The sequence below is a fragment of the Lytechinus pictus genome, chromosome 18, assembly GCF_037042905.1.
Source record: "Lytechinus pictus isolate F3 Inbred chromosome 18, Lp3.0, whole genome shotgun sequence".
NCBI classification, from domain to species: Eukaryota; Metazoa; Echinodermata; class Echinoidea; order Temnopleuroida; family Toxopneustidae; genus Lytechinus; species Lytechinus pictus.
In genome coordinates, this window is record NC_087262.1 from 10,921,561 (window position 1) to 10,941,304 (window position 19,744).

General features: G+C 35.7%; 2 protein-coding genes across 5 annotated transcripts in view; one reads left to right on the plus strand and one right to left on the minus strand.

Moving 5' to 3' along the window:
* Positions 1 to 1,993: 1,993 nt before the first annotated feature.
* On the plus strand, positions 1,994 to 15,475 carry LOC129281997 (NFU1 iron-sulfur cluster scaffold homolog, mitochondrial-like). The gene is made up of 7 exons (XM_054917930.2): positions 1,994 to 2,452; positions 7,780 to 7,910; positions 8,921 to 9,056; positions 10,359 to 10,543; positions 11,329 to 11,432; positions 11,953 to 12,087; positions 12,419 to 15,475. Exons 1-7 carry the CDS (start codon positions 2,388 to 2,390, stop codon positions 12,494 to 12,496), a joined length of 834 nt encoding a protein of 277 aa, XP_054773905.2. The 5' UTR covers positions 1,994 to 2,387; the 3' UTR covers positions 12,497 to 15,475.
* A 602-nt stretch (positions 15,476 to 16,077) lies between these two features.
* LOC129281542 (tyrosine-protein phosphatase non-receptor type 13-like) overlaps positions 16,078 to 19,744 on the minus strand; it is a 68,692-nt gene continuing 65,025 nt past the window's right edge. For all 4 annotated transcript variants that reach the window (XM_064112936.1, XM_064112935.1, XM_064112937.1 and 1 more), the window contains one exon: positions 16,078 to 19,322. In XM_064112936.1, coding sequence (XP_063969006.1) covers positions 19,263 to 19,322 — 60 coding nt within the window. In that variant the 3' untranslated portion in view covers positions 16,078 to 19,262. The remainder of the gene's footprint in view (positions 19,323 to 19,744) is intronic.

Below are 19,744 nucleotides of genomic sequence, written 5' to 3' on the forward strand. Positions count from 1 at the left end.
GAGGTCATTTTCTAAAGACACCCCCCCCCCCAAAAAGGGAGTAATGTCTCGCTTTAAAATACAAAGACCCCTGAGGGGCAAAGGCGTAGACTGGTTGAGCATAGGGAGATAGAAGTGGTATGGGGAGGGGTGCACATCTTGGGAAGGTGGAACTAAGGTTTGGAAAATCAGCCGTTGAAAGTAGAAGGGGTACACATTTTGTTTTGCTTGCCAGTGTTGGAACTCCTTTGCCAGAGCGGAAAGTTTCACATTCACCCAGTGTACTATGCCCTTGAGGGGATGCTTATTTCAAGAGTGTTAATGGACACCGCCTTTAACCTTTATTTTGAGGTCAGATTTTAAGGACCAATCCCGCTCCTCCCCCAAAACCTAGAAATATTACTGAAGGTGATTAATACCCCCACACTCATATATTTTAATGCAGTTTAGAATTTAATATGAATCTTTACCCAAAGATGAATATTTCTTCCAACTTTTATGAGCACTGACTAAAAAAAGGGGAAGTTGTTTGATCCACAATGAGTTTTCCTGCATTTCTGGCTATCATATGTGGTTACCATGGCAATATACTCTGACAAATGCACACATAAAATGGTTCTTGCACATCTTTACCTCAAAGTAAATGTATGAGCCAAATTTCATGAGAAATGGTTCAAAACTGATGAAGTTGTTCAAATTGCAAGGTTTTTACCTAAATTTTGCCATATAATATGTTGTTACCATGGCAACACAATTTATGAAACACATACAAAAAGTGCCTTGTACATCTTTACTCTAATACCAATGTGTGTGCCAAATTTCATGAGAAATGGTTCAAAACTGATGAAGTTGTTCAAATTGCAAGGTTTTTACCTAAATTTTGCCATATAATATGTTGTTACCATGGCAACACAATTTTTGAAAGACACACAAAATGTGTATAGACATCTTCACCTCAAGACCAATGTGTGTGCCAAATTTCATGAGAATCGGGTGACAACAGAGGAAGTAGTTCTAACTGCAAGATTTGTACCTTATTTTTGCCATAATACACTGTTACCATGGCAACACAATTTCCAACACATGCAAAAAAATGTGTCTTGCACATCTTTACCCCAAGACCAAAATATGTACATACACACCAACATTCAACCCCCTCCATCACCACCCTTCGGCTTGTTTAGCATCTGCATTCAGATATTTAGTGCATTGAGATGTGAGGACAAACAGAATATCTGTTCAAAAAGGGTCTGAATTCAAGAACTAAACCAATGCAAAATAATGCACTGCTATTGAGTTTTGCACTAGCGCTAGTCTATATATCAGACCAATCTAAACTCATAAATTCTGACATTTTCACCCATTTTTTCACTGTTCCTGCAGCCAGATTTTTTGGAGCATACCCCATTTTTAATTCTCATACATAAACAAAGGTCTGGAGAAAAAATCATGCTTTTGTCCACCGTGTCCACATAATTCCGCTAACAGACCAGACTAAAAATGAGAACATGTTGATTTACTGACCTTGGTATATTGTTTATGGCATTGACCTCTTACGATTGTATTTACTTGGTTTATTTTTTTCAACTTCAAATTTTTATTTTCATTTCCATCATTAACATTATAAACAAATACAAATCAAACATACATTATATTTTGTTGAAAATGAAATAAATGAAATGAAAATGAAATGAAAATGAAATGAAAATGGAAAAAAAGTTTTCATGTTTGTTACTGAAAATACTATTTTTATGATCTTTCTGAAACTGGATTATAGGCTTATGTGCATTTTCATTTTCAGTTAATCTTTATGCCCTATGCGATCTCACAAATATTATAATAATTTGACATCCTGCATGCATATGTGGCTTATAATCAGCAAAAATAAATAAATAAATAGATAAGTAAATAAATAAACAAATAAATGAATAAAAATGAATGAATAAATAAGTAAATAAATGAATAAATAAATAAATAGATAAATGAATGAATGAATAATTAAATAAAAATGAGGGGCAGAACATGGGTTAGGCCTATAGGGCAAGATGGCTATAAGAATCTGCGAGCGCCGAGTCATTTAACATGAAAGTAGCTATATTTTGAAAACTTTTATCATGTACTTCAATCTCTATTTTCCTTCATCTTTTTCATTTTGTCCTGGAAGGAACTATTGGGTCCAGCGTCTTACCTGAACTTAAACTTATCAGAGTCTAAGGATATTGGAAATGCATATGCTTGTACCATTCGGATTCAACGAAACAGCTAGTAAGAATGTTTTCAAGAAAAGTTTTGGGTGACTCATGTTCAACCTTGATCTTGTCATGACGTCAACAAGAGACTGTTATCGTTGTTGATTGCGTAATCTCGTCGATTTTGCCTTGCCAGGGACACACACAAATGCAGATAAAATGTCTTTTCAGCGACCTCTTTCTAAAATCGTCAGGTTCAATGCAGTTTTAGCACCTTATATCAGGTATAGTTGAAATAAGAGTCTATTCTTGCTATGTAATTCGATTTTGTAGCTACAAACAGATCACGGAATATGCCCTCCACTTCGGCTACAGTCCCATACGTTGTTGTCGGAGTTTGTGACTTTAGAATTCCCTTTCGAGCTGCGCCGGCCCTGCGTGAAAGTAACTGAAAGACAAAGCGGCCATATCGTGAATGCTGACTCCGGAGCCATAAAGTATACAGTACCTGAATTTCACTGAGCACGACTACGCCTCGTTGATTTTCAATAGATTTATTTCGTTCAATGCGAGCTCACTCAGCTAGCTCTCTCATAGACAAGACTCTCGCACGTGGGACAATTTCTCCGTTGACACGACGTTGCATGATAACTCTCGCATCATCACACCCCCAAATCATAATGGATCATCCTAGATGATATGATATCATACACAGTGACACACAATAATTTTCAGCGTACTATTACTTTATCTTCCTTTTTTACTCCAGCGCGTGTTATCGCGTTGCCAAAACCCATTGACGGAGCCAAAAAGGAGGATAAAACCCGGGCTAGAATCTTAATCTTATCGTTCTTTTTGGCTCCGTCTATGGGTTTTGGCAACGCGATAACACGCGCTGGAGTAAAAAAGGAAGATAAATAATAAGCTTGTTGAAATTGTATTGGATGGATAGCTAACTGTCTAAAAGTGGCAGAGTGGTTTTGAAGAGAAGGGAAAAGAGGGGTTGATGGAATATACAGGTTAATTACCGTGCGTATCGTTAAAAAAGTGGAGTCAAAAAGGAGGATAAAGATATAGACAGTTTGAATTGATTTATTTAGTGGATAGCCTACTGTCTAAAAGTGGCAGAGTGGTTTTGAAGAGAAGGGAAAAGAGGGGTTGATGGAATGTACAGGTTAATTACCGTGCGTATCGTTAAAAAAGTGGAGTAAAAAAGGAGGATAAAGATATAGACAGTTTGAATTGATTTATTTAGTGGATAGCCTACTGTCTAAAAGTGGCAGAGTGGTTTTGAAGAGAAGGGAAAAGAGGGGTCGATGGAATATACAGGTTAATTATCGTGCGTATATCGTTAAAAAAGTGGAGTAAAACAGGAGGATAAAGATATAGACAGTTTGAATTGATTTATTTAGTGGATAGCCTACTCTCTAAAAGTGGCAGAGTGGTTTTGAAGAGAAGGGAAAAGAGGGTTTGATGGAATATACAGGTTAATTACCGTGCGTATATCGTTAAAAAAGTGGAGTAAAAAAGGAGGATAAAGATATAGACAGTTTGAATTGATTTATTTAGTGGATAGCCTACCGTCTAAAAGTGGCAGAGTGGTTTTGAAGAGAAGGAAAAAAAAAAGGGGGTTGATGATACAGTTAATTACCGTGCGTAATTTTGTTGGAAAAGTGGAGTAAAAAAGAACGAAAAATATATAGGCAGTTGATACTGTGACTTATTTTGTGGATAGCCTACTGTCTAAAAGTGGCAGAGTGGTTTTGAAGAGAAGGGAAAAGAGGGGTTGATGGAATATACAGGTTAATTACCGTGCGTATATCGTTAAAAAAGTGGAGTAAAAAAGGATGATAAAGATATAGACAGTTTGAATTGATTTATTTAGTGGATAGCCTACCGTCTAAAAGTGGCAGAGTGGTTTTGAAGAGAAGGAAAAAAAAAAGGGGGTTGATGATACAGTTAATTACCGTGCGTAATTTTGTTGGAAAAGTGGAGCAAAAAAGAACGAAAAATATATTTATAGACAGTTGATACTGTGACTTATTTTGTGGATAGTAAAAAGTTGCAGAGTGAAGCGGAGACAAACGATGTGTTACTTAAATGACAGTGAAATTTCTTTGAAAACAGTGGAGTAAAAAATGTAAACCTGCATGGCTGAATTATCGCTGACTAAATAAAATGTAAGATTGATATATGACAGGGTTATTTTATAATTAGATTTTTTTTTCCTTTGTAACATTTAAGAGAGATTAACAAAATTTGTGACACTGACTAAATAAATTGGCCGATCATTTTATTCAGATTTCGTCAGTTAAGTCAGTCATTCATGAGAGGCCTTTATATATTCCCACTTTGCTGCGGCAAAATAAGACAGAACTTTAATTGGGAAGATCATCAATCTGATTGTCGACCACTGACTAAATAAATTTAGGACGATTTTGATTCTATCAACTTTCAGAAGACAGATGCAAATTCGGCTTTCTGTCAATCAACAGGTGTGAGAAATTAACAAGCACACGGCACACGCTGGGTACGCGTACATAATGAGCCATGAAATTTACATGTCTATTGAATTAGGCATTCCTGCACACTTGTAATATACATATAGTATCATGTAGATATCATTTTTGGGAAAGTAATTAGTTTGTGAAAGCTGCGTATCGAGCTGCAGGGATTATTGATATTCATTTAGTTTGTTGAATGTTGGAGTTCAAGAATGATTTGACAAAGTGTGAGGCATTTTCCTCATATAGGCCCTACACAAATTTTATTGTTAGTCAGTTATCCCATCAATGATAACAACGTTCTAGAAAAAGAAAGAGCAGAGTCAAACAAACCAGTTTCCAATAGTTTTTCTTTATTTAGTCCAAGCCAACACTCGAAAAGCGAAAAAGCAAATGAGAGAGATTTGAGGGAGAGAGAGGGAGATCGAGGATAATAAGAAAGTATAGCCCCATGCGCACGCGCTGGAAGATTTTGATCATGAGCCAACTCGAGCGCGTATGGAACTTCAGACCCAGTGTCGAGACTAAGCTTATGTAAGAAATTTTGTCCCCCAGATCTTTTTTGTCTCCGGAGTCAGAAAGCACGATAAAAAAGCTCTTGTTGTCTCCGGAGTGAGCTGCCTCTCATTACTGCCTTGTGGTGTATTTGTTTGTGTGGAGGTGGGGGGGGGGGGGGGTGTATGTGTATTTTTGAGTTTTGTCAGACGTGTATCAATCAGATATGATTATTTACGTCTAGGACCGACCTTTAATGTCACCATCCGAAAGACCACTCACACACTATTGCGAGGTTAGTATATTCTATACGAACCTCGCACAACCATCGTGTTTTTGTAGTGGATTTTAGAGTTGTCGTTAACATCCCTTCATAACGTGAATGATGTTAGCCGAAACCCATTCCGCTACTCACCAGGGCTTTTTATGGTATAAAGCGTTCCATTTTCAATTTTTAACATATTTTTTTAATTTAAAAGGACACAAAAAAGAGCAAAATCGCTTACCTCCGCCTGGATAGTGGCTTCGCACGTCTCTTCCACGGAAATAAAAAGGAGGTCGTTGGTGGTGCTAATACAGTTCACAACCTTAATTCAGCTGTGTGGTTTTTTAAACTAGATTCATGATTAATTGTATGCGCAATTCCAATAATTGTTTGATAAAATAGAGCCTCCAATAAATGCAATAACTTAAAAAACGTACTTTTTTATTATTTTTGCTGACGATAATACTTTTTGGAAAATATTCAAAACGATGACAAATTAAACAAAAAATATAGAAAATTCTATGTACCTTGAACAAAGCCCCGCAAGTGCTACCGATCGTTTGTCAATTAACGTTCCACCAAAGTCTTTACAGTAAAAAGATTGAAAACTATGCCGACTTCGCGTAACGCTTTGCATCAATTTACGTGTAAGATAATTTCTGTGTCTAGTCTTTCAATTGTAGTGTCTTTGATATGAAGATAAATCGCACGCCCTCTTTCGCTCATTAGACGAAAAATTTGAGAGCTAGAAAGGTAGCTTTCGTATTTTGTCAACGAGAAGAAAAATCAACGCTTAAATGACGCATTTTGAGGGATATTCATCAAATTATGAGGAATTGACTTCACATCGTTTCGTAAGTTTCGTAGGAGGACTTTATTCTGTAAGTCCTCGTATTAATTTTTCGTAAATTAACGTTATTTGTAGAATGCGCCGTGCCTTCAATTAATCTGTAGTCGGCGGCTGAGATGTAGCCGTGGGTGCCGAAAGACGTGACCAGGGCTCGAACCTCTGCGGCTGGGGTATTTATGCCAAATATTTTTGCACTTTTCTTAAATTAATAACCCCACCCCTACGGAGAGCAAATGTGTTTGTCAGTCACATTTTGAATTGCTGCTAACAAATCTCTTAAAGCAGAAAATGTAAACAAAGAAGAAAATTAATCTCCCAAGCATCCCAGCACTTTAATCAAAGATTGAACAATCTTTGGTTCTATTAAGAAAAAGGTGCATTCAATTCAATTCAATAAAAAAAAACCAATAGTACAAATCAATATAGTTCAATATTTAATACATATCAGTGGGGGGTAATAAAAAGCTCAAATTGGCTTATTGAAAATTAGAAAAAATGAACGAATAGAGAAAAAATGAAACAAGCATTATGAATTTATCCTGAAAGTTAGATGTGAAGTAAGAAAATTATGTTAAATTTCACAAGAGTTGATGGTGTACCTGTATGCACATTATCCATATGCATTTGAGGGAACCAATGGCATCTTCTATTGTCTTTCTGGTAATGTCTACAATGAAAGTTGTGATTTATATGGCATCACCCACTCACTATTTCTTTTGTATTTTATTTATTACATGAAATATGAAATATTTGATTTTCTTTTCTTCATAAAAGTGAAAGTCAAAAGTCGTAAAAGTGTGCAACTAGGTTTGCTGCCTCACTGAACATTCAAAATTAGCCTTTTTTAACTAAAGCTTTGATTGTAAATTAATGATGAGCTCCCTTATAATGAAATAAAAAACAAATAGTGAATGTGTGACATCATTAAGTTCTCATTTCCATATTACCCATGTTGCGCATTAAGGTCAGAACTGTTTAGTCAAAATAAAGTGAAAATTTAGATGTCCTAATTTACTTATTTTTAATACAATTGGTATTAAATTTCTCAGCATTATGTTTGTTATGTTTGTTTTATTTAATCAAATATAATATGAATATTATTATTTTTTGTTTGGCATCACCTATGCCTGCGACCCGCAGGTATCTCCTTCCGATACAACCGATGGAGGAGTGCAGGTGGACCACTACACAGGGGTTTCCCCTTACTCTTATACAAATAGTGCAGTGGGTTAAAACATGCAAAGATGGCGACTATCATCTACACGGGGCCTCCATTTAACATCCTATCCGAGGGACAGATGTTTTCCACTGTAACATAGCCTGCATCTATGGAACAGGGGAGAGACGCTTACATACAATGCACTGGCTTCAGTCATGCGCCTGGGATGGACTCGAACCCACTGTCTTTGGTTCGACAGTTTAGTTGAGGTTGACCCTTGCTCATTAATATCTCCCTTCACTCCTAGAAGAAATCATTCTGTCATATTTTTTCCTTAGACCCTCATCTCGAGCCCACCATGTCCTATCGACCAATCAGGTAGCTGCTTCATCAAGAACAGGGCCATGTAGAGAGCAACTTTTGAGAGATACAGCAAACAAGTATGCCATACACCCCCAGGTTCAACATGGTGAGTTTCATTTACTTTTATACACATCTCAATCTTTTTGAAAAACACCTGGACCCCAGATTAACCTTTGTCTTGTCTTTCTGTTAATTCCCACAATCATTATATTGACTATTATGACAATTGAATGTCAAGATTGACTTGACCTGAAGATTTTTGCCGGGACTGGCAGGTGCAATACACCAGTCACCAGGTGAACAGCCTACTCTTTGACAAATATTGTTTTGGTTTTAAAGTGCATGGGTTGTAACTCTCCTATACATGCGACCAACATCTGCCTTCTTTCCGATGGACGGAGTGTTTTCCAACTACATTTACACCTGCACTGAATTCAGCAGTGAGGCATGCTTACACACAACGCTATAGCATCATAGTTTTGTTAGACGTGTTTTAGCATGAGTGGGACTCAAACCCCTCACGTTGAGATCTATTATCTTTCCGAAACAGGCGCCCTAACCGACTGAGCTACGCTGCATCCCCTTTTTTGGATGAGAAAAGCACTTGATTCAGAATAGTCTATGGGAGTGTTACATCAACATTTTTCGTCTGAAAAGTTGTCAGATATGACAAAACATCTTTATTTTGATTGGCCTGAGAAGCATAATTATTATAATAACTGTCAGATTTGTTTTTCTGTTGAATGTTGAATTAGTTCATCCTTTATTGTTAATTTTGGATAAAGCAATTGATTGGAGAGATAAATTAAGACCATATAAAGGGGTTGGAGGTGGAGAATGGGGGGGGGGGAGCTGCTGAAATAATATGTGACAGTATTTTTTTTTTTATTCATTGTGATTGATAAATACTTAATTTTAAAATTAAAATGTTGATAATCAGAATTCAAACTACAATCTACTTTCAAATCGTGACTATTTCCCATCTGCATTCATCATCTACATTTTTTCTAAAACTGGATTGCATACTTCTCTGTTTGCAACGTATGCCTGCATGCATGGACCCATGGACCAACAGAATAATGTCAAAATCTTGAATAATCTTCTTCCTTGTCCCAGCCCGTACAATGTTCATACAGACCCAAGACACACCCAACCCAAACAGTCTCAAGTTCTTACCGGGCGTTGAGGTATTGGGAACGGGCACCAAGGACTTCCCCAGCGCTATGAACGCCCATGGGTCTCCGCTTGCCAGGTAAATACTTTATCATTGCACACTTCATCTGTGTCAAAACTGCAGGCCTATATGTTTTGAACTCTGGTTTAATTTCGTGGAGCGTCGTGGCCCAGTGGATTAGTCTTCTGACTTTGAAACAGAGGGTCTTGGGTTCGAATCCCAGCCATGGCGTAATTTCCTTCAGCAAGAAATTTATCTACATTATGCTGCACTCAACCCAGGTGAGCTGAATGGGTACCCGGCAGGATTAATTCCTTGAATGCATGAGCGCTGAAAGGCAGCTCGAGCTAAAGCCGAGGTAATAATAATAATAACAACGCGCCTCGGAATAGAATATTTCTAGATAGATGGCGCTATATAAATGCCTATTATTATTATTAACTGTCACAGACAGATTTTAATTCCTGAATGCCAATGTGCTGCTAAGTTTAGCATCTGTTGAACAAGAATCTCATTACATGTGTCTATCGAGATTCTAGACAAAAGCTTCAGTTATATTATTATAATAGTACATAATACAGGCTAGTGTGGTTTAGTTATTTGATTCATTTATTGATGGTAAAAGCCCTATCCAGCTACTAGGCTGGATTACAGAGGAGCAGTGCAAAAGAACAAAAACATAAAACGGCATGACAATAAAGAATACATATTATACAGAACTCAATTCAATAGAATTACCAAAAGCACAATGAAGAAAGAAAATTAAAAGTGAAATAAAATTGTGTACATGTAAAATGAAACAAACAACTGTAACATTTTTTGAAATATTGCAATGTTTAAAATAAAAATGTATATAAAAAACAAAAATTTCCTTCAATTTTTTGTTTTGTATATAACATACTTTAAACTTGCCGTTTGACTCATATTGGATTTTTTTCCCCCTCAAACTCAACTTTCATATAATACCGGTTCAATTATCTGCTATTTATTTTCATCTGCTATATTGTTGACTTATATACATCAGTGACATATGGATGGATATTTATATTTATCTTGCAGATCATTGACTATGAACTTAGAACTTGCTATTTATTTTTTTCTATTGAATTATATGTTTGTACATAATATGTTTATGTTTGTAAGAGACATCCCTCGCTGCCTTACCTGGAGTTGGAAGGAATGACTTGCGGGTTACAGGAATTTTATATTTCTTTTTTTCTTCCAGGCAACTCCAGGACTGCAGCGGGGGAGTCCTTTTTAAAATTCTGTCATACTTTGTAATGTCATCATTCTATGGTTTTTGTTTGTTGTTTGAAATGCCGAATAAATAATAATAATAATAACACCATATATCATAATATTTTTTATCTTTCCCTGAAGGCAATTATTCAGGATAGAAGGCGTACAAGGTGTCTTCTTTGGACCCGATTTCATCACGGTTACTAAAATGGATGATGATAATGTCGACTGGAGGGTATTAAAGCCAGAGATCTACGCCACCGTCATGGACTTCTTCGCCTCGGGAGTTCCTATCCTTACAGATGAAACAGCACCAGCAGACACAGGTTGGTCCTCAGATAGACCTAGCCTATAAGCTAGTTGGAGGCTGCAGGTTTTTCATTTGCCTTTGCGAGTTTGATGCTATTACGCGAAAAAGTCGGCAGTACGTCTGATGTGGAAGACTTGTCACAGTGGCAAAGCAGCCACCACCTATACACTTCAATCTCGCATTAGTTCTTGTTGTTTTTTATCGAAGACTGTCCGGTGGCAGTTTTTCGTAATGATTAACCTGCATCAAATCATAGTCGATAAAGAAACAACAAGAAGAACTGTATTTATAATCAGATGCATTGCCAACATTTCGTGTAACAGCTTCAGACTGGCAAAGGCAAAAACTGCAGCCTCCGCCTAGATTGGGGGTATTTCTTGATTTGCAATCATAACTTTGAAAGTTCATGGATACAGTTCATGAAATGTGGACATACATGTTTGGGTAATCAAGTATTACAGATCATCTTGCGCAAGTCTTGGGTCACATGATCAAGGTCAAAGGTCATTTACGGTCAGTGAACTGTATTTTATTATCATGATTAGTGTTTTTTTGTGAATAATTATTCTATTGTTTCAAAGTCAGCACTGCTGCTATATTGAATTGTTTAACTATTTGTATACAGATTCAAACAGTTACTTAATAATCTTTGGCCTATTTATTCTGTGTTTTTGTAGACAATGAAGAGTAATTTGCACATAATTCTCTGTGTCAAAGGAAGCCAGTGAAGTGAATTGAGTGGTTGGGAAGGATGATCTCAAGAAATTAATGTGTCCCGTATATTTCCTTGACTTACTTTAGAGATTCAAGAGGATGACGATGAGACGGTGATGATGATCAAAGAACTCCTTGACACGAGGATAAGACCGACTGTACAGGAAGATGGAGGGGACATAGTCTACATGGTGAGAAATTAATATTTTCTTTTTCATTAAATTTCACGGAGAAAAGAAAAAGAAAGAAGAAGCAAAGTTGAGAATAAAACAGCAAATGAAAATGGTAAAGATTGAAAAATGAACTGGAAATGGGGAAGTGCAGAAGCATCAAATAAAGGTTCCGCATAGCAGTCATAAGACAAAAATAATATGGAAGCACCACGGTATAATGGTTACAATTCTTTCTTTCAATGAAATGGTCGTGGGCCAAAATCTGGAAGGAAAGCAGATTGTGACTGCTTCTCTGAGATCTATTGAATTTTAGGGATGCATACAGCATTTTTGATACTTAAAATTTGTACTGCTAACCCATTTCATGTAACAAATAATGCACAGGTTGAAATTTGTGACTCTTTGTAGCAAGCAGGTAAAGCAATTGCATTTTGTTTACTGCACCATTGTATTTATATCCATACATTTGCTGCATAAAAAATAACAAGCTCTCATCTGTGCATTATTTGTATTATTCTGTCTTGCCTTCTCGTTTCAGGGTTTTGACGATGGTGTCGTCAAGCTGAAGCTTCAAGGAGCCTGTACTAGCTGCCCTAGCTCTATTGTAACCCTCAAACATGGCGTCCAGAACATGTTGCAGTTCTATGTACCGGAGGTCCTGTCAGTGGAAGCGGTAAGATTCATACTCTTGCTACATTCCATTTTTATTCTAATACTTAAAATGTTTTATAATTCATACTCCCCCTCAAAATTTATGGAATTGAATAAAGAAGCAATGATTATTCTCTTTCATGTATCATAAATATGAATTTTCAATTAAAAAAAAAATCAAGGAATGGTTTCAAATTACATTTTGGTTAGGTTGCCATGGCACTAATACCCTGAAGCAAGTCGTTTTATCTGGAATTATTAATTCATGTACCAGAAGATTAATAATGATATCAAGCAGAATTAGAATTTTGTGTTCAACCTGAAAATAACATTATTTCATTGCCAATTTGCAGGTCGAAGATGAACAAGACGAAGTCTCGAATGAACAACTCAAGAAGTTGGAGGAGAAGATTGGAGATGTTCCAACCTGAAACTCTGGCTGGAAGAAACAAAATCTTTCGTCACAGGCATTCTCATCCCTCAAGGATATCAGTCTGTTGTGATTAAGCTTCATCAGTACATCTATGCATGTGTGCGCTGTTGGATATATGAACTGCACAAAAATATAAATTTGTTTCAAGTATTTCACTTTTTTTAATATACATCTATTGACCCACAGGGCAGTGTTCTCATAGCCATGATTTAGTTAACCCCATGTTGACTTAGACCACACTATTATGGAGTGCCAGATGTCTTCTCAATCACCAAGTAAACATTATTCTAGTCCAGCAGCAAAAGTTGTCAAACACTTTTTAGTAGCTGTGTCATGAAATGAGAAAAATTGGAAAATGGGAAAATAAAATGAATTTTAATGAATTAATTGGTACATTATCTTTGCAATGAGTATGGAACAAGTATTATGAGACCATGCTTTCCATAGAAGTGAGGTCTAAAATTCTAATTTTGACTAGGGTTAAATCTAGGCTTGATTATCAGAAAAGAGGTAAACATCTTTTACAAAGGGGTTTTCCCTCAACTTGGCAACAGTTATTTATTTTGTAAAATCTTACAAACTTTTGAGAAAAAAAATAAACATGAATCATTACAGGAATTGAAATTATGACATTTATCTTAGAAAAATGCATATTTTTAAGTTATATGTATATTTCTATCGTATTGCCAATTTAAAGAGTATAATGATTAGCTTATTTTACACCTTCTTTTGTTCAGCATCTGAGGTGTAAATGTTTTCATGGGAGAGAAAAAGCAAAGTAATCCCTGAATCTTTAAAATGATGTAAAACTGTTAGATGTAATTTGGAATTATCTATGATTCAAAAGCAATTCTGTTAATAAGGACGAAAAATGTCATATTTGCGGCTTGTTTGTATTCTTGTCATCAGAGGCAGATGTTAGATCCTCGCTCTGGACACTTTATTGATTTCCTTATAAGAATTGAGGAAGTCCATCTCATGGCAAAATGGAGTGAAATGGGAAATTGTTACTTGTACTTGAGCCCATCTGGTGTATATTAATATCCTGCCATTTTACCTAGAAGTGCCAGAAATGAAAAACTGTCAAAAATCCTCAGTTTAGTGAAACTACTCGTTTCATTTTTTCTTGATTTACTTTAAATGAACTATATTGGGCTTGGGACATGATTATATTCAGACAGTCAATTGTATGATCATTGTTTATTTGATAATCAGATTGCAGTGTGGCGGTTTGATGCGAGCGTTATACATGTCCATCTTAAGCCTGGGTTACACCGGAACCGAATCAGCTGTGAATCCATCCAAGTACACGTATTCAGGCGGAGTCGGAAGTATTTTGTTCTCCCTCTGCGAATGCGAAAAAAATTTGGGATGGATTCAGGAACATTCGCGGAGGAATTTGGCTCATTTTAAATGTTAAAAACCAGCCGGATACCCTCCAAAATACTCCCGAATGTGGCAACAAGAAATTTCATTCGGGCCACATTCGGGATGTACTCGCATGACATTCGGTTGGATTAGGGGAGGCATTAGGAGAGTGATGGTTTGAGCTTGGCGCATACAGCCATATTCATTCTGATTGGGTCAACATTCAGGTCGTCATTCGGCTGTAATTGTCGGAGCAATCGGGCCACATTCGGGTAGATTCTGGCTACTATTCCGGTGGAGTCTGCAGAAAATAGGGAGGGACCCATTCGCCTCCCCGAATCAGAGACGAATACATTCCGAATCGGGCCATATTCGGGCAGAATCAGTCCGAAATTATTCAGAATTCGGTTTTGGTATAACCCTAGCTTTATGTAGCATCATTAAGCTGGTACAAATTTGGTAAGACAATCCCATGGTAATGACTTGTGGTATACAAGTCATTGGACCCCAAAATGAAAATTACTGCCAAGGCGTTTTTTTTTATACTAAAAAAAATTCATCTGAACAACCTTAACCTTCTCTTTCATCATGACAACTTTCACTCCTCATCTTGAAAAGCTCAAAATTCATAATGCTCACACATACTTCCACTTAACCCGTCTGAGACTGAGCTAACACATACACAGGCTGGAGTCTACATGTATGTGTTACATCAAAATCACTCAATCGCCAACAGGTTAAGATGTTGAAATAATAAAAAGGAACACATTTTCGTTTGTTTTTCCCTTCGGATAAGATATATTTGTACCTTTTGGAAGAAATATTCACAACCCTTGTTAAATACATACCACATAAAAAGAATGCATACATTTGTGTTCATAATCTTTCTGTTACGAGCAATATATTATACATGTGATGCACAAGAGAAAGGCACAGGACCGTTTTATATATGTACCGTGAATAAAGGCTTACATAAGTTTTACAAATTGAAAATCACTGTATGATGCATATATGCCAACCTCTTGTATTTAAAAAAAATACCACATTGAACAGAAATCTCGTTTCAAGTAAATTGAAGGTTAATATCTTCTTTAGAAAATGTAAGAAATGAAGTAAAAGTAACTTAAAAACATATCGTCATATCGGCAATCTTAATTCATTTTGCAGAGATAAATAATATTTTACTTCATCAAGTTGGTCGGATGAAATTAACACAGTTGACGTGTACGAGAATGACATATTTCAAGAGCTAATGCATGTATTTTAGATCTTATAATTATACAATGATTACTTTCTAGAGCACAGTATGCCAGAGTCACTTGAAAGAAATCAAATAAGTGATGTTGAATTACACTGCTTCGTTTGATATCAAGTATATATCATTGGTTCCAATTGCAACCTCAAGCTATGTACATGTATGAAGTCTGTTGCGCACCAGCTAGTACACAATGGAAGTAATGAAATTTTGTTGAGATGGATGGCCTAAAATTGCTTGTAAATAAGAGGAATATGAAATAAACTTTGCTTTTAATTGCATAACAAGTTTTCATTGGGCCTGTATTTTCTGATATTCAACAATGTAAAGAATGATGGTGATGATAGTGTTGATGATGATGATAGTATTGATGATATGATGATAGTATTGATGATGATGTTGGTGCTTGCATTTATGTTGAATAGACTGAAGATGTTACTTGATGAGGATGATGATCACAACCAGGGGCGGATCCAGGATTATTCCAAAGGGGGGGGGGGCACACTTGTGTTTTAACAACATTTTTATATTACAAATTTTGATTATAATGATGGTGGTATAAAAAATTAAAGTATACTGGGAATGGCAGTATGTTCTGCACTTTTAATTGAATACAGGTCTATTATTAATTACTTATACAAGTACTCCCATACTGAAAACGTCCAAACAAAATCAGAAGACAAAGCTTATACCTCAACGACCTCAACATCAACGACCTCCAGAAATCAACAAAACAGGTGGATAAAATTTCATACAGTACACTTAAAAAAAAAACCAACACCACCAAATAAATATGAAATTGAGTGTGTACAGAATACCTACATGATTCAAGATTTTAAGTTCATGATAGGAAGTAATGGCTTTTGCTGCTTTTCAAAGACTTACAATACTTCAAAAATAATGCAACCATTTATAGAGATTCATTCAGAAAGTGAGAAACATATATTGTAAATGTATATTGGAGCAAAATCTACTTTATTCATGAACACATTGTGCCTTACATGTACCTCTACGCAATATATCAACTGACAGCCTTGCCTTGTAATTGTAAATTTCTATTATTTTTCAAAATGATGATTTTCCAGCCAGCTGTGTCCAAATTACAAGTAGCATCGCAATACCGGAATAAAGACATCTTTATTATATAAAACAGGTCAATTCGAATATTTAGCTACCCCCCTCCCACTGGCAATCACTAAAATAAATTCAATTTTTAGCACTCTGGTAATTTATACAAATGGCAAAGTGGTACTTCCTCAAATTAAAAAAATATGTACACCAAACTTACGAAAACTGAGCACAGATATCAAATATATACGTAATACATATTACGTTTTACATGGAGCACTTTGAATGTTACACAATGTAGAAGCATGCAGTATATAATAAATAGGTAAATACATTACACCATTGGAGCACTTTATATTTTACATTGTATAAAATTACTTATAATAAATACACGTAAATGCAATTCAAGGAGCACTTTAATTGAATGATACATTGTATAAAACTGGTAATGCAATGCTGTACTTTATAGTATCCAAGAAAAACACAAAATAAATGTAAGACATTGGTAAAAAAAATTCTGAGCATATAACATGAATACATACAGCAATGCAGCAGAGCAAAGCCTCAAAGCTTTGTACTATTGAAAATGTGTTTGCCTATGGAAACGGTATTTCATGGTTCTACAAGCTCAGACTCGCAGAATCAAGGAAATAATCATGAGATTAACATAATTTCTTCAAGCACATACATGTATGTGCCAATACATAGACTTACATACATCGCTACTCGACTATTTTATCGATAATATTTACAAGAACTATCTCCAAACTGTTCATCCTCTCTTAAATATCACTTGAAAAAAATCAGGTAAAAATATCATTAAAACAATATTTTGATTATTTACATACAAGATATTCAATTTTGTCAGCCAATTATGTAAACATAACCATAAAAAATCAGTATAAAAAAGTTGTATCTACATCCACAGGGGAATTTGTATTCCTTCATTGGATTAATAATAAAAAAGGATAAATACATTTGTATCAAAAATCACATTTGTCCAAATCATTTTTACATTCTTAAATCAATCATATATTAAAGTGCAAAGATGAATAAAATAGAACATACACAAGGACACATGAAATCCTTTCAGAAGAAATGAAATCTACAATGAACTGAATAAAAAAAATCACATTAAAAATTGAGTTATTAAAATCAAATACAAATGGATCTATTTAAATTATTAAAATTATCAAAATTATTATTATTATCAAAATTATTTAAAAATTATCAAAGGTGACCAAATGCAGCACTGTAGTCAAGAAATGTTTGTAAGGTGTCTTGTGATTTGTTTACAATCCTCTGGCCCCCCTTTCACAAAGCCTGTTATCAAGTGACATGTTGATATAAGCTACTGAAATCCTGCAATTTCAATTGCCAAATTTGTCATTGATTACAAGCATTTGTTATTGGTAACAAGTTTTATAAAATTACAAATAATTAATTCTTGTAAGTAGTACTGGTGTTCATTGTTTAGCACCTAATGATTCAATAAGCACTTAAAATTATTAAAAATTCCTCTCTGAGTCTCATTATGATTTAATGTTTTTTGTGTATATTGGGTCACAACAATCTTATCCTATAAATCATTCTTCTACTTTCCCTTTTTCATCCATAAAACAAATAAACAAATCAAAATAGTCTAAAATGTAGCACAGGTCTGCTTTCTGAGAAGAATGCAGTCAAATCGTTTGAAGGACAATATTCTTAGAAGGTTCCATGACGTTTGCTCTGGCAACAATTGCTCCGATTTGAAAATCTGCATGTTAAGCCTAGCATAAAACCTAACCTCCAAAACTAAATATACCCTAATCCTGATCTTTACATTATTCTGAACCATAAACTCATTACAGTCCAAGCCTAACCCTATGCCCTTTGAGATATTGAAACCAGAGCAAATGTCGCAGGACCATTGCATTCATGGTTTATATGCACGCCTATCCCTGCAAAAAAATGTGCAATATGGCAATCAAAGACCGGTATTTTTTAAAAGCATCTTTTCATTTATGCAGAGTTGCCCACCTTTTAATACGGAATATTAATGAGATGTGTTCTAATGTAAGTTCAGTGTTTACACTCCGATTGAATGACTGAGCGAAAAACTTTTTGTTAACATGTTTCGTCTCGTAAGAAAACATTTGGTTCAGCCGTTTGGTTATTCACATTGTAATTTCTTATCTGATTAATATTCCGTTACGTTTGGCATCTCTGCTTATGGGCCACCCAGTACCAAATGAGTTCCCTAGCATAATAAATAACCCTTCATGATAACTTTCCTGTCAATTAAAAAAACATAGTTGCACATATGAAGAGAGGATCAAAAGCAATGTTGCCTTGGTAGTTACCATTGATGACAGAGTTAACAGGAACACTATCAAAGTTTTGTGCAACCAGCACCAGTTCAGAAGTTACTGAATGATTACTGTCAATGGGGTAGAACCATAATCTGAAAACAGCATTATTGTAGAGTATTTTCTGTTTAATAGAACTAGCACACTAGTCCGGGTCTCTGAAGATCAGTTACTTGAGCAGCAGTCTTAGAATCCAAACATCTGGGTTCATAATCTCAGCCACTGTGCTGGTTCCCGGAAGGTATTGATCCTCATCAGCACGTCCCGCGGATAAGGCCCAAAGCCATAAGTCCCCTTATGCTATTACTTCAAAGCATTCATTCTTTTCAGCAGCTTAATAAACTGAGTTGGATTGGACATCAACTTTGCCCTAGCTGAGATGGACTGCAGAGTCATCATTGATAATTTCCAAGATTAATCCTCATAACCAGGTCCCTTGGAGAAGACCCAAAGCCACGAGTCCTTTGTTGCTTACTAAAAATAATCTACTTTCTCTCAGCGGCTAGGTTAAATAAGCCATCTAGCCCAGAGAGAATGGGGAGATGGAGACATTCATCTGGGCACTTGACAAGCACAAACTTGGAGGATAGTATTCCAACGGCAGTCTGTACTCAACGGGAAGAAGTATAACCACTGATCATTTTACATTCCTTTGTCCAGCAAATTGCCTTACGAACGCGGCATAAGATTCATCGTTGATCATCTCCCCCTTTCTTTGTTGGTCATGTGGTCACACTTTTCAGAGCCTCTAGAGCAGCTTTGTAACAGAAGGTGTACTGGTCCTGTAAAAAACAAAGACATTGCAAAATTTTGTCAATAAAGTTTAAGTTTTGCTCTTAACGATCAAAACAGTTCCAAATATTCAGTCTTTATAACTTGAAACAGTTTTCAGCAGCTTCTTTTTGCCAACTTGAAAAATTGACAGATTTAGATTAATTCATATTCATTAATTTATTGTTCCATATTTAAGATCATAGAAATTGGCCCTCCACTGGTAGTACATACAGAAAGATGTAATAGTGATCCCTTTATGAAAGGACAGAGAAGGGAGAAACAGATTATATGAAATAAGGCTGAAAAGTAATCAACAGTAAGAAGAGAGAGGAAGAAAGAGAGCATGCAGAGAATACAGCAAAATAAATGGGGAGTGGAGAGAGACAACTAGAAATCAAAAGTGCGCAAAACTCGACTTTTTCTTTTTCAA

Bases quoted from the DNA above. Each gene is read 5' to 3' on its own strand.
- LOC129281997 (XM_054917930.2), top strand. From the start codon at position 2,388: ATGTCTTTTCAGCGACCTCTTTCTAAAATCGTCAGGTTCAATGCAGTT. The intron at 2,453-7,779 runs GTATAGTTGAAA...TTTTTTCCTTAG, and splicing joins GTTTTAGCACCTTATATCAG to ACCCTCATCTCGAGCCCACC. The intron at 11,433-11,952 runs GTGAGAAATTAA...TTCTCGTTTCAG, and splicing joins GAGGGGACATAGTCTACATG to GGTTTTGACGATGGTGTCGT.